This window comes from Manacus vitellinus, unplaced genomic scaffold (assembly GCF_001715985.3).
Source record: "Manacus vitellinus isolate BGI_N305 unplaced genomic scaffold, ASM171598v3 scaffold_26_pilon, whole genome shotgun sequence".
Lineage (NCBI taxonomy): Eukaryota > Metazoa > Chordata > Aves > Passeriformes > Pipridae > Manacus > Manacus vitellinus.
The window spans coordinates 7,553,503-7,567,933 of NW_021939960.1; the positions used below are offsets into that span (position 1 = coordinate 7,553,503).

Consider the following 14,431-nt stretch of genomic DNA (forward strand, 5'->3'; position numbering starts at 1 on the left):
CAGTGATGGATCCCGGTGGGATTCTCCGTCAGACATGCGGAAATCTGCCAGCAGCTACTCACAGAACACACCCCTGTACCCCCTCCGCCAAAACCTCGCCATGCAAACCCAATGCAACGTACCAGGAGCAGACACAGACTAGGAGTCCCTTCTGTCCCATCTGTCCTGGGAACATCTCCCAGTGCCAGTGTGGCTGGGTTCCCCCAGCCCTGTGCCCTTCCACCCTGCTCTAATTGCCTGTTCCCAGCACGGGGCTGCATTTCCACGCCTGCTGCTCCAGCTCATCGCCCAGTTCTCCCAGTCCTTTAATGCCCACGGTGACAGCACGGTGCCCCAGCTCCCGCTGGGATCAGGGCTTCCCAGGGCGTGGGATGGGATAAGAGGAGCTGGGGAGATGCCAGTCAGAGCTGGCACACACAGTCCTGGCGCTGGAGCTGAACCAGGTGTTCTGATATTAGTCACTCTTGGGGAAAAAAAATCACGGAAACTTAATAAAAAAAATAAAAATTGCTGTGAGAACTGGTTGATATTCTTAATTTTGAGCCTGTGAACACCTAACTTGAGTTACATCCTTGAATTTTGTTTGTTGGTTTGGTTTTTTTGCTGCAACCATAAATGCCAGGTATGAATTTACTGAGGAGTAAGTGAGCGAGATGCAAATTCACCTGATTCCAGGGGCTGAGCCTTGAAGGAAACATGGAGTATTGTAAAACTTCACAATATCTGACTTGCCATTTGTGTAATGAGGGATCCCCTAACATGATCTGAGTGTTAGGCATGTAATTTAAATTTTACCTACCTGTGTAAGCTCGCTCAGTGGTTGTAACATGGCAGGGCCTGACAAGACAAGGGGAAAAGGTGTCTCCTGTGACCTGTCTCGGACTGAGAGAAGTTATCCTCTAAAAGTGTGTGTTTGTCTTCATGTTTAAGTGACCCACACAGCTCTGGCTGAGGCTGCAGATCAAACAAAATTGTCTGGACTGGCCTTAGATCTTCATGGACTCCATACTACACACAGCTGCAAAATGAGAAGGAAGAACGACATCTAAACAAGAGGCTTCTTGATTTAAGTTGTCTGGAGATGAATTGTGGAAAAAAGGCTGTCTTGGCAGACACAACAAGCCCGCAGTGAGAAAAGAAAATAAGAATTACTCTGGTAAATGAGACTCAAATAGGGGAAAGTGAATCAGCATCCGAGATTTATTTATGCTTTAAGGTGATTATCTCAGCTGCCTTCATTAACGTGGTTACAGCAGACTCTGCAAACAGGCAGCGGGGTAATTCTGTAGATGTCTGCACTTTCATTTCGCAGAAGACAGCTGCCTGGGAGAATGGGATTATTGGTGGGAGAGCGAGCACTGAAACTCCTCCTTGCTGATTCAACCAAAACAGGCCGTGGTGATTGTGCTCGGGCACAATGGGCAACGCAGCGGAAACTGCAAACGCAGGACAGACAAACTCCTTGCACGTGTGGATCCAGGGCTTCCATTCAGCATCTGCTTCCTCGCCACTAGCATCACTTGAAAAATAGCAGTTGTTTTGTGGGTTGGGGGAGTTTTTTTGGGATTTTTTTTTGTCTGGTTGGTTTTTGGTTTTTTGGGTGCAAAATTTATTAAAATTAAAGCTGGGTAAAAAAATTCCCTGTTATTGCTAGAGCACCTGCAGCGTAGGCAGAGCATGCAGGGGCAAAGGGGAGCACTGCTTGTGCCTCTCTCTTGCAGCAGCGAGTCCTCAAGAAGCCCAGAAAGCCCTTGAGGAATGTTTTAGGGATTCCCAAATACCCTGTGCTCTCCCAGCTGTATTCATGAGTCCTCCCAGCCCTAAACTGCCAAGACCAATGAGACTTGCAGCCTCTCTGTTTCTAGACAGAGAATTGCAGGAATTAACCAGGAGAAACACACAGGGAAGATACTTACCCACTGCAAGTTCCCACCTCACAGCACCCCAAACATGTCAGGGACACAATGATGGGGAGGGAACAGCTAAAAGGACACAGTCACCCCCAAGAGACAGGTTATTTTCTGCACATGCACATCTCTGCTGCACATGGCCCAAATCTCTCATGCCAAGCTGTGCCTGTGCAGACATTGTCACTGCTCCATGGGCTCATCCCCAGCTTCCCACTGGCCCCCCCTGGTTCTGCTCCCCCAGGGGCTTTTTCCCCACCTACCTTCTTCGAAAATGTAGTTATTGCTGAGAACACCTCCATGTATGTCATAGCATTGGGCTCCAGCTCTGGAGGAAGCCAAAAATTGTCTGATAAAATTGCAAGCCCCCCCACATTTAGCAAAGCAGAATGGTTGGCTATTTCATGGTTCCGTGGGTCTCCAGCTGCCAATTCTTCGTGCTCCTTCTTTCCCTGCTCTTTAAAAACACCTTCCTTTCCTCCTTAGAGCTCACCTGGGGCTTTGTTAGCCAGGAGTTACAGTCAGTGGTAGATGAGTAACTCACTCCTGCCTCTGTGCTGTCCGTAAATGAGTGTGGGCAGCTGCCCCCGGCTTGGAGAGCCCCCGCAGACTCCGGGAGTGGGAAAAGCGGAGTGAGAGTGGGAAAACGGAGCCTACTGGCACTTAAATCCCAGCGTTACTCTCTCCCAGCCGTGTACCACAAGGTGTCCCCAGCAGTACAGGCATTGCTGCGGGGTTCGGAGGTTCCACCTCAGCATCTTCTCCGGGGCTGGGGCAGGGCAGGGACCCTCACAGGCACAAGTACAACCTCTGTCCCTATTCTCAGCAACCCCCAGTCTTACCAGAGAGAACCAAGTCTCCATCCTTTGTTAGCTGAGATAATTGCTGAGAGCGAGCAATTTTGGCAAGCCAAAGCCAAGATTTTTCTTGCCTTTCCTTGTCTCTATTTCCCTGTGTTTTACAGTTTCCTCCTTCATTTTATTCAAACCAATTTCCTTAATAAGCATTTTTGAAACACCGGTCAGAATGAATTAACTTCTGAACCCTGTCATAGTGATGATCAGTCAAAATGGGATGTTTTTATTTATTTGGAAGATCAAATAGTAAAATGCATTTTAACCCCCAAGCCAGGGCTCAGCAGCCTGAGCTGACCTGCAGCCTGGCAATACAGATGGTTGTTTAAGTCAACGGGGTAATTAGTGAGTGACAGGATGACTCACACAAATTAAGAGCTGGGGGAGCATTAAATCACGGGGTTATATTTTCCCATTTTTTCATTTTGTAAAATATGCTGTGTTGCCTTTTCTGGTCAGTTTGGCACTGTACCATTTCCATATGCAAATACTATCTGTGCATATGCACACATATGCATATATGCAAATACATGCAGACTTATGCATTTATACTGATATTATTATTAACACACCGACAGCAAATCACTTGAGATCCTCCTGCCCATGCAAGGGGTGTGTGTGTGTGTGTGTGTATGTGTGTCTCCTAAAGCTATTCTCTTGCTTCACTTCATCCAAGGGCTCTGTGAGCAATTGCTGAAGCAAGGGGAAGAGCATATGTCTTGATTTCCACTGTATTGCACTGTGCATAACCACTGCCACTTGGAAAAAGGACTCGTAAAGACCTGGATTCATCTCACTTAAATGTGTCATTAAAGGAAAGCAGCCAGGAGTTGGTGCAGCCTGGCTGAGAGTGGGAGAAGGTGTCACCAGAGATCTGTGACAGTGAGGACATGGAGCAGTGAGGTGCTTCATCTTTTCATGGTGTTGCCAGGAGAGTCAGTGAGCCCTGCTCTGTGCCCTGTCTCTCTTCTGTCTCTGCCATGATTTAGGGCACGACTGCCAAATAAAAATCTCAAAAATCAAGCTTTTCATATTTATGGGGTAAGAAAACGATTCCTGGGTCTTTTAAATGATTCATGGATTAAATAAAATCAATGGATTTTATGGATTCATAAATAATAAAAATGCAACCAGACAGCAGCCATATCACACTTCCCTGCTTAGCCTCTGGCAGTTCTACATGTCCTGCCTGCAAACTCACCTGTCGGGCTGAGCCAGCCACATTTGTCCATCTCCCCATAAAGACCATGGGGGCTCATCCGTCCTGCTCAGAAGGCCTTTCCAAAACCTCCCTCCTCCAACAATAAGAAAACATCTTCAGATTTCCAATGGGAATTTATTCCTGGCCAAGATGCACCTTATTTGATCTCCTACCCATATTATCCTCTAACATAAATCATTCCCCTTCCTCCCACCCTGAATGTATTTATGAAGAGTAATCATATCCCCTCTTAACCTTTGTTTTTCTAGGCTAAACAAGCCAAGCTCTTTTAATCTCCTCTCCTAAGATAGGTTCTCTGTTCTGCTAATCACTCTGCCAGTCCTTCCCCGCACCTGTTCAAGGATAAATTAATCTTTTCTTTTTCCAAAGAGAGGTCCCAGAACTACACACAATATCCCACACGAGGTCATACCAACACTGGTACTGGTATTTCTCTGCATCTACCAAATAAATGCTTTGTTGCATGCGACTTTTTACACAGCAAATGGAAAATAGATGCAAATCCATAAGCTAATAACCAGAACACAACCTTAACCATAACAGACCCTTACTCAAGGAGACTGCTATTTTACTTGAAACAGGCATTCTGCTGTTTTGCATTTGTGGGTCCAGGTCCTTAGCAGGCCTTATTCAGTGGTTTTCCACATTTCATTTACCCCAGATCAGCATCAGGACCTTTGTATTAAAGGTGGCACTGAGGAAAGTCTTGTCTGTGTTTCACTCAGCCTTTACTCAGGCAAAATTCCCTTTGAAATCATAGCTGAGGGTTTGAACTACGAAGATGCAGAATCAAATGATGAAAAGCATTTTGCATTCGTCTCTTCTCTTTTCAAAATGATTTTCCAGTTTTACTTGAGGTTTAATTAAATTTCTGTGACCCAGGCAGGGAGTTCAGCCTTTCCTGATTAATGCTCTTTTAGGTGGCTCTGCTGATAAGAGTTTAGCATCAACAATTGAGCTAACAAGCCCCAGTGAACAGTTTATAGCAGGAGACTAATTCTATTAACACTTTGCAGTGTCAGGACTCCACTTTGAGCCCGCAGCTGAGAGGAGAGATGGGGGAGAGGGAGCAAATGCAAAATTTGGCAACTAAATCACCAAGATTCAGCTTCTTTGTGGGCAGAGCTCATCTGGAAAGTATTTTAGCTGACAACATCAGAATTTCACCTGTTCTTTTTTTTTTTTTTCCTCCTGGCTGATGCTCCACACTTTCTTGGCTCATTGTGATAAGGACTGGGAATAAGGAGTGGAACTGAATGGCAGCATTGATAAGAGAAATGAAAGGGTAATGCGATGACATGATACTGGAGTAGGGCCTTTGCAGTTAGCCCTGCCTGTGCTGGATGTGTACCAGGGTAAAGGATGGTCAGGACAAAGATGCTTGTGCTGACAGTTCCAAATTAGTCTGCTGTGAGAGAAAAATTGAGGTTAATGCTCTGCAGAAATGTTTCTTTTACTTTTTGGGTGACAATAGAAATATCTTGCAGGTCTGTTATGATTCACAAGAATTTTCTCTTTCTTTCCTTCTCCTCCCTACCCTGATAAAAGTACCACTAAAATCTCACTCTGTCTATGCTAAAGCACAGCCTGATGTCATTAAAACGCAGTGCAAAGTCTTGGCCAAGATATTGCGGTTGATCCACCTGTCCAGAGCTTCTCATCTCCAATACCTGGAGACCCAGCTTTGGTCTTGCCTGTTTTGAGCTGCCCACAAACCTCATGCAAGAATCTCCTTTGTGGGAGCCTGCAGAAGCCAGAATATTATTTTGAGGCCATTGTTTTCCTTTCTCCCCTAGACAGTCACCAAGGATAACTTGAGACATGCAGACCACCTGGAAGTTACCTGAAAACAAGGTGCTCCCTGGATTGGCAGCAGAACTCCAGGCACACCAAATGCACGAGGTGAAAACCAGTGTCCATCACTGCATGACCCACAGGTGCTTATCATTGCTTCTCCTGTTGGTGGAGAGCACAGATGCCTTTCTCCATCCCTGGCCACCATCTCTCCTGTTGACTTTTCTTTCTTCCTCAAGTCACCTATTTAGGACTCCCACTCATTCCTCCTTTGCCTGGGATTGGTCCTGTGGCTCTGCAGCTCTCTGAGGCTGTAGGAGGATCAGGGATACTCATGGGCAGGGGGCTCTTCCAAGGCTGGTGGCTGAGTAAGGAGTCTGGGCCCTTCAGGGGAGCTGTGGCTCCATCAAGACAGGAGCCATCCAGCCCCCTTCAGTACTTTCCGAGCTGTTTCTTCTGCCCTTCTCAGGGACAGGGATGGACAATAAGTGCTGCTGGTCCTCCCCAGGGAGTCTGCAGTCAGGGGCCATCCACAGGGCTGCACCCCTGTGTTCATCTATGCTGTGGTCTCTGTCCTGTGCTCACAGTATGTGCCCATTTTTATTTCATTTATTTTACAAAACAGGCTAAAGATTCGATTAAATTATTTAGGCAATTTGATTACCTTCGCTGTCAAGACAGTCTTCGGGAAGGATTAGCAGTGTCTCAGCCCCTCAACAGGAGCTGGAGGGGGGAACATGTCCCACATCACACACTGCCTCCTGCTCAAACCCTACCCCCTGTGCGCTTCAATCAGATGACAGCCCTTTGCTGTCCCTGGATGAAACCCCCGACAAAACATGCCGAGGGCTCACAGCCTCCCTCCCTCACTCTCCCCCCACGACTTTTGCTACAGCATCACTGCAAATTGTACTTGTCAGCGGGGGATCCCCCTCATCAGGGGACTCCAGCCATAATCACCGCAAAGCGGATGTGTGGATCTGAGTCCGGGATGCTCCCCAATATCAGATCACAGCAGGGACTCAGCTAATACCCTTGTTCCCTCTCCTGAAAACCTGAAGACCCACTGAGAAATCCTCGATGAGGGGAGGCTCAGACAGCTCTCCCGACCCCTCAGGACAAGAGGCAGCCCAAGCACCCGTCCCCCAAGGTGCTGCCCTCGTGATGCCGCGGGGGCCGCGCTCGCCGTGGGAGCCACGTCGTGAGCAAGCGGCGAGCGTCGACAAAGATCCTCCTGCCTTCATCTCTACAGCTGTTGGGAATGGTCTCGTGCACAAAGGGCAGTGTCCTCATTAAATTTCGCGGAGGGTTGCCATGTGGCCAGCTGAAATTCTGTTTTGTTTTATTTCGGTAATATATTCACCACCTCCGAACGTAATGGAGTGACAGATGGGAGCTGGGCCCTGGCTTTCATGGGAAAGGCTCCACTCAGCAGGGAAGCAGTAAGTTTCCCACCTAATCTTCTGTAACCTTCAGACTGCTAACAACTGTAAGAAGCAAAGCAATGGGTAGTTATTAAATTAATGACTTCATCCCCAAGCCGGTAATAAATATTTTATAGTTTTATCTCTCCACCCTGTAGACTGCTCTAGACAGACCAGACTGTTTATTAATCTAGCTTCTGGATTTATGTTATTTAATTGCTAAACAACCTCAGCGTGGTTGGGCTGGATTATTAAAGGTTGGAGCCTGAGAAGGAGTCCCCTAGCAAATGGCAAAACCTGAGGAGCTGATCCTTTATGTTGGACTTGACTCATCAAAACCAACTCTCCTAACTCTCCTGCAGTGCTAAGGCCAGGTTAGCCTCTGTTTGAGTCCAAACTGTTTGGCCATTGCCTTGCATTCAGCTTAGGTGGGCTCTGGGACTCGTGAGTAAGGAAGAGACAAGTTTTGGCATATCCTGGCTTCAATAAGGACATGCTGGTGTTAACCATGGGCATGGTGTTGCAAGGGCAGACATCATCTTAGTGTGGACAGGTCTTTCTGGGGCCTTCATGCTAGTCCTGGAGCTCAGGCAGAGCATATGGCCTTGCTCCATCCCTTCATGGCTTGTGTTCCTTCAGATCCTCACAGATAGTCCCTGACATTCAAACAAAAGAGCATTGCAGTTCTAGAAATGAAAGCAGGCTTAATGGGTGTTATACTTCCTTGCTGACAGGGTCGAAAATGTCTTTAAAACTGATACTACCATTTTTACAACAATTGGTGATTTATTCATCCCACTGAAAGACAGGGATGAAGGCATCCGGAATAACTAGAGCTATTTGTCTGAAGAATGCATGCTTTCCTACAGCCTCAATCCCACGAGCCCTTCTGTACAAAGCAGAAGGTTGTTTCAGGATATATCTTCTCATAAAAGTATAGAAGTGAGTCTGTTAACAAGTGTGGGCCAGAGCCTTTGATCCAACTAAATTGTGCTGGAGCAATTTGCAGCTTGGGGCTGCTCCACTGGCTGCAGTGCCATCTCCAGCCCATCTGATTGCTCCCAAGCCTCAGCATTGTCATTCTCTGGTCCAAGGGGGAGTGAATTTGATGATAAATAGTTTCTCTGAAGAGCAAAGTTTCCTTCTTGCCCAGGTAACCCGATAGAGAACAAGGCAACACTTCCTGACCACCCAGCTGTGTGTTTTTCAGGACCCCTCAGCTGTGGGAGGAGGGTGAGGTGGGTTGAGCCTTCACCCAGAGGAGCTGTGAGGTGGGGGAAACAAAAGTCAGAAAATATGCATGAGGCTGGGAAAGAGTCCCCTTTCTGTTTATAGCTGTTTAAGGCCAGAGCTTGTGGCTGTCTGGGAGAGGCCAGGTCAATGCTGACAAGTGGAAGGTACCTCTGGAGGAATGGATCATTAGCAGCTCTTAACAATTAACAGCGGCATCAGTGAGGCCAAGTGACCCTCTCTTTGGTCAATGGTTTATTGACATGTTTAGAAACAACCCTATGCATCCTTGAAGCCAGAGACCTGCTCTTCTCTGCCGTTCAGCTCTCACCCTAGGCCTGGTGGAGGAGGCTTGAGAGCTCTCCCAAGCACACGTATAAACTGACAGTGTACCATCTTAAACCAATTCAATTCCCTTCCCTGCGATAAAGGACGCTGGTTCTGAGAAGATAACATCTCACAGTGATGGCTCCCCGAGCTGCAATTGAGCACAAATCCAACCGCTCTGTTGTACAGCTCAGCCAATTCGTTAAGGAAGGACAAGCGAGCTCATCTATTAACTCCATCATCATAATCAAATATTGGCACAAGGAACTGCTCAGCAGTGCAAAGTCGAGCGAAACCCCCATAAAACAATTATGTGCCCTTCAGGAAAACAACGTGCCAGCCAGTTGAGGGGAACCTTTGCATGGGTTGGCCTGTTTTTCTCCTTTGTGAAGGGGATAAAATCCCATCAACTTTCAAGTTAGGCCCAGCAAAGCCTCAAAGAGATCTTGTCCTTGGGGCTCCTGGGAAAGCTGGGGCCCATCCCCAACAGTCCCTGCTTCCAAGGGTGTTTCTTCTCAGACATTTGGGACCACACAGCCAGGTCATCCAAGCAAGTCTGTCCTAAGCTTCTGTCAAATTTCCTGCCCCAGGATAGCTTGCAGATATCCAGTGAAGTGAGAAAAAGTTTCCAGTGAACACACACTGACATGGACATTCTTTAAGAAATCCTCCTACCCAAAACTTTGCTCCAAATTTTTCTGACTACAGTTCTGGCTGCATTTTACTCAGCCCTTCACATTTGTGCCCGTGGTACAGACACTTCCTCCTGCTATAACTCGACAGTGCTTGTGCCTCCATGCAGGGACAGACAGGGAAGTTCAGTTCAGTTAATCAGACAATTGAATTTCTTGGTGATGAACCTGCCTGAAATTCCCATTTGACCCAATTCACTCAGCTCCAAATGGCCTTAATGTGATTTACCTTATTTCACCTTGGGAGCTCCAGCTACAGCAGAGCAAAACTGAATTATGCCAACTTCAGAAATTATGTTTCCAACACAGAGATCAGTGGAAAATTCTCTTCATTGCCACAGCTTCAAAACATAAACTCTTACCAGTGGAAAGGCTCTATTCTTCCAGGAGGGGAATCTGCAAAAATCACTGTCAGGCTGATATAACTGAGCAAATCTTATTGATAAAAACCAGCCATCTCCCAGCATTTGAGCTAAACCTCAGAGCTCAGTTTGGTGAAGCTTTTTTTTATAAATATGAGAAAAGTGTCTGTCTCTGTGTCCTGTCCCAGATCTGGCATCTCCTGTACTGCTCCCGATGGCATCCCCTCTGCTCACACACTACCTGTGGGAACACAAAGCCACAAAATCATGAAATGCTGGAATAGTTTGGGTTGGAAATGACCTAGAGCTCATTTTGTTCCACCCCCCTGCCATGGGCAGGGACACCTTCCACTAGACCAGATTGCTCCAAGACCCATCCAACCTGGCCTTGGACACTTCCAGGGATCCAGGGGCAGCCACAGCTTCTCTGGGCAACCTGTGCCAGGGCATCACCACCCTTATAGGAAAGAATTTCTTCCCAATATCCCATCCAACCCTACCCTCTGTCAGTCTGAAGCCATTCCGTTTTGTCCTGTCATTCCATGCCCTTGTCCAAAGTCCTTCTCCAGCTCTCTTGGAGCCCCTTTAGGCACTGGAAGGGGCTCCAAGATCTCCCTGGAGCCTCCTCTTCCCCAGGCTGAACAACCCCAGCTCTTCCAGCCTGTCTCCAGAGCAGAGGTGCTCCAGCCCTCCTGGGAATGTGGGGTTTTGATTCTCCCCATCATGGCACTAGTGGGATTTTAGGCACCTGCGTGGCTGGATGGTGACAGCTCCTTATTCTTCAAAGCCTTCAGAGATGCCAAACCTAAATTCCCATTAAATCCTCCAGCTTAATAGGCGGGAAGAGCCAGGTGTAAAGTACGCAGTCCCTCAGCAGAGCTCCAGGTCAGCAGGGACATGGCAACCCCACAAGCCACAGTGAAGGACAAGGACAAAGCCCTGTGGGGACACATCAGGAATATTGGCAACAGCTCGAAGAAAGACCATAGGAACTAAAGTCACAAACAGAACCGGGTTTTATTACGAAATAACCCTGCCAGTACATAAGGAAGTTCTGTCTGCAAAATACATTTCCTGAGGAAAGTAGATCACAGTATTCGTTTTCACAGAATAACATGTAGCCTGCTATAACTTTCAATGTGACTCTTTATTATTTAAATATTAACAGTATTCCTTCACATAAACAAGTACTCAGTCATCACATAACCAACACACAAACGACAAAATAAATATACAACAAGAGCACAGTTCATTTTTTTCCCCGACTTAAATATTAAATAAATAATAAATACAGAATTTTCATTTCCTGTTATCAGTGCCTGAAACAATATGAATGAAAAAGAAAAGAAAAACTGAAAAAGTCTCTCTTCCCCCCGGTGCCCCTGCCCCTGCAAAAAAACAAACCAAAAAATTATCAAAATGTCTCAGTTATAAAATATCTTTAAAAAAATTCCCATCCTTAAAAGAATAAATAACAAAATATATAAAAAATAACTTGGTTGCATCAAAATTGCAAGTAGGAGTTGTAGATAGGGGTTTTTTCTTTTTTTTTTTTTTTTGAATATCATTTTTTATGGTCAAGAGTTTTAATTTTTAACTTTTTTTGCTTCTTTTATCTTCATTTCTATGGTGCAGTGTCCAGTTTAAAATAAGTATAAAATTAATAAATAAAAAAGTTAAATAAATAGCAAAAAGTTAACATAAGGTGTTGTAAATATAAATTACATACATCTTGCCAAAATTAAATAATTTACAGGATAATTAAACTAACTACTTTTTTTTTTCTTCTCTTTCTTCCAGTAAGTGCAATTTCTCTACTTTTAAATACTAACTGAATTGCAGTCACAATCAATTTGGACTCTATTTACATGTTAAGAACGTTGTGTTTTTAACACCTCAAATTTTATATTCTTTTTTTTTTCCCTTTCTTTTGTATTTTTGCACTTGGAATGGGTTCTAAAATAAGTGAACTCATGGAGTCTGATCCTGCAAACACTTAAGTATGGGAGCAAACCCACCCAGGCCAACTGCCCTGTGGAACTCAACACGGAACCGACACAATCGAGTCACTCATGGGCTTAGAGGCCGGATCCAGTGGCCACGGTAGCCACTGGGACTTTCCACTGACTTCTCCAAAGCGCAAATTACATCCTAAACATCTGCAGGATTCGGCTCGAAACAACACCACAGTCTTGCCTTTAGTAGGGGCCAACAAAATCCTCCCCAGCTCTACCCACCCCGCTGCCGGGAGGGATGCGGGATATGGGATGCAGGATGCAAGATGCACCCACGCTGGGACCCCTCGGGGGGGTTCTGCCCCATGGAGAGCTCCGGATGGGAGCGGAGGTGGGGTGACAGCCGGCCCTGGCGGTGGAGCGGGGGCTGCAGAGCAGCGGCACAAAGACAATCATAGGGTTGTTCTTTAAGTGCACAGTGGGCTGCGTGTACCGAGCTGCTTACAAAATGCTTCTTTGGAAGAATACCCATTACCTGAATACTCTTTTTTCTTTTGTTTTCCTTTTTTTGTTTTTCCCTTTCTTTTTTTCTTTTGTTTTGCAGAATGGCGCTTGCGCTGTGATTTCCCCTCAAATCCTAGAACACCAAACCAAAAAAAATACTCATTGCCCCGTGGATACCTGTGAGAAATCAACTCCCGATTCACGGTGTGTAAGCACTTTGCTGGCCATCAATTAACATCTCTCTTTTTGTCGGTTTTTGCCTCTTTTGTTTTGTTTTGTTTCGTTTTGTTCATCGCAATCTCAACCGTTCTCTGGCATTGATGTATGATCTCTGGACTGGCAGTACTGCGCCACTGTAAGGATGATCACAATAATGAAAAGAACCAGAACTGTCATCAAACAGACTTCCAAAAAATCATATACACCGGACCATGACACATTAAAGAGTTCCTCTGTATGAAATATCTGGAATTGGCCTATTCATAATAGCTATTCTCATATTTAAGACAGACAAAGGAATACTGTAGTTGCAAACTCCAAAAGCTTCCCTGAGAACCTTTTTTCCATTGCGCTTTCCACTGGAGATCCAGAACTGCTCTTCAGATTTCTTTCAGAAAATAAAAATAAGCTACTTTATAATACTTCAGAGTTCCCATGCCCAGTGGATATCTGAACACTTCGGGGTTGGGAGGCCCAGCACAGGTTCAGATTTACAGGTAGCTTGCAGCTCCAGCACTTGTAGCAACATAGAACATAACTCATGTGTGAGTAGGTGATCTGGACATACGACCATAGACAACATGAGGGTTTAAGCCAGTCATACACTAGTCTTGGATCAGACAAGACCCTGTTCTTGTAATGTTTTAACCCTTGGATCAACTCTGCAAGAGCATGGCAACTCATGAAAGTTGCCTGCTCTTCACCTGCTACCAAGTCCCACAGCCTACTGGAGAATTTAACCTTCCATCCTGATCTACCTCGTGGTCCAGGTAGAAAAAACCCCACTTTTCTCAAGAAGGTCCAAAGTTAAGTAAACGAGAACATTGAGTTCGATCAGTTCCATGTCTCAGAAATGGCCTCTTGGTTACATTTTGGTCCTTTTTTTTCCTTTTTTTTTTTTTCTTTTTTTTTCATTCATTAAACAAGTTTTCTAACTTGTAAACCTGAATACTTGGAGGGAAAGTTCCATCTTACAGTCTGTTTGCTTGCTCATGTCCGTCCCACGGCACTAAACCTGGATGCCCTTGACGGCTTGCTTGATGCTCTCCAGCAGGTCCTTGTTCTCCGGGTTCTGGTAGCATTCCTGGTTGGTGTACATGTCTGTCAACGTGTTCACATATGCATCAAAGTTCTGCTCACTAATTGGCTCCTGCAGACAAAAAAAAAAAACAAAAAAACAAATGAAAGGGTTAGTAGAAGCGCAGGAAGAAGCTGAAACAATTCTTTGCAATAAACCATCTGCATATTTTATTGTGGATGCCTGAAAGTGTTCAAGGTCAGGTTGGATTGGGCTTGGAGTAACCTGGTCTAGCAGAAGGTGTCCCTGCCCATGGCAGGGGGTTGGAACAAGATGAGCTTTAAGGTCCCTTCCAACCCAAACCATTCTATGATTCTATGTATGTACTGGCAATCAAAGGTCTCCACTTCAGAGCCTTTTTGTGTGTGGTGCTGTACCTGTGGGAATCTCATCATGCAACCCCTGATCCTGCCAGATCTTAACTGGATCCTTAATTTTATGGATTGGCCTTGTGGAACTATTAACAGCATCAGGTTAAGCACATTCAGGCAGTTTGACAGGCTGGAGGCTGAATAAAGCCATGGAAATGAAGAGCAGGAGAACAAGAGGACTGGTGGAACATCACAGAAGGAACCAAAGGCAAAGTCAGGACAGAAGTCTGGCCACCTTGAGCTTACAGCTGCCCACACCAGCACTCTGCTGCAGTACAGCTTCTGCTTTTGAGGGGCGTTGTGGAAACCTTGCAAATATCTCATTTGGAGTAATGGGGGGAAAAGAAAGGGAGAAGGAAGAAAAAGAATAGGAATAAAATGAGCATACAGGTCTCATGGGCATTATTTAATTGGAGTTGCCTGAAACCTTGAAAAAATATTTGCTGAACAGTTTATTTGACCTTTTTGTGTCAAATACTTTACAAAAAAGCA

General features: G+C 45.6%; 1 protein-coding gene and 1 long non-coding RNA gene across 2 annotated transcripts in view; one reads left to right on the plus strand and one right to left on the minus strand.

Moving 5' to 3' along the window:
* The window catches only part of LOC108639946, a 7,162-nt gene extending 669 nt beyond the window's left edge, over positions 1–6,493 (plus strand). Inside the window, exons 2-3 of the long non-coding RNA XR_001920843.1 lie at positions 5,780–5,885; positions 6,429–6,493. This is a non-coding gene — a long non-coding RNA (uncharacterized LOC108639946). The remainder of the gene's footprint in view (positions 1–5,779; positions 5,886–6,428) is intronic.
* A 6,900-nt stretch (positions 6,494–13,393) lies between these two features.
* MYT1 (myelin transcription factor 1) overlaps positions 13,394–14,431 on the minus strand; it is a 58,986-nt gene continuing 57,948 nt past the window's right edge. Inside the window, exon 23 of the mRNA XM_008932678.2 lies at positions 13,394–13,640. Within this exon, the coding sequence (XP_008930926.2) occupies positions 13,500–13,640 (141 nt within the window). The 3' untranslated portion in view covers positions 13,394–13,499. The remainder of the gene's footprint in view (positions 13,641–14,431) is intronic.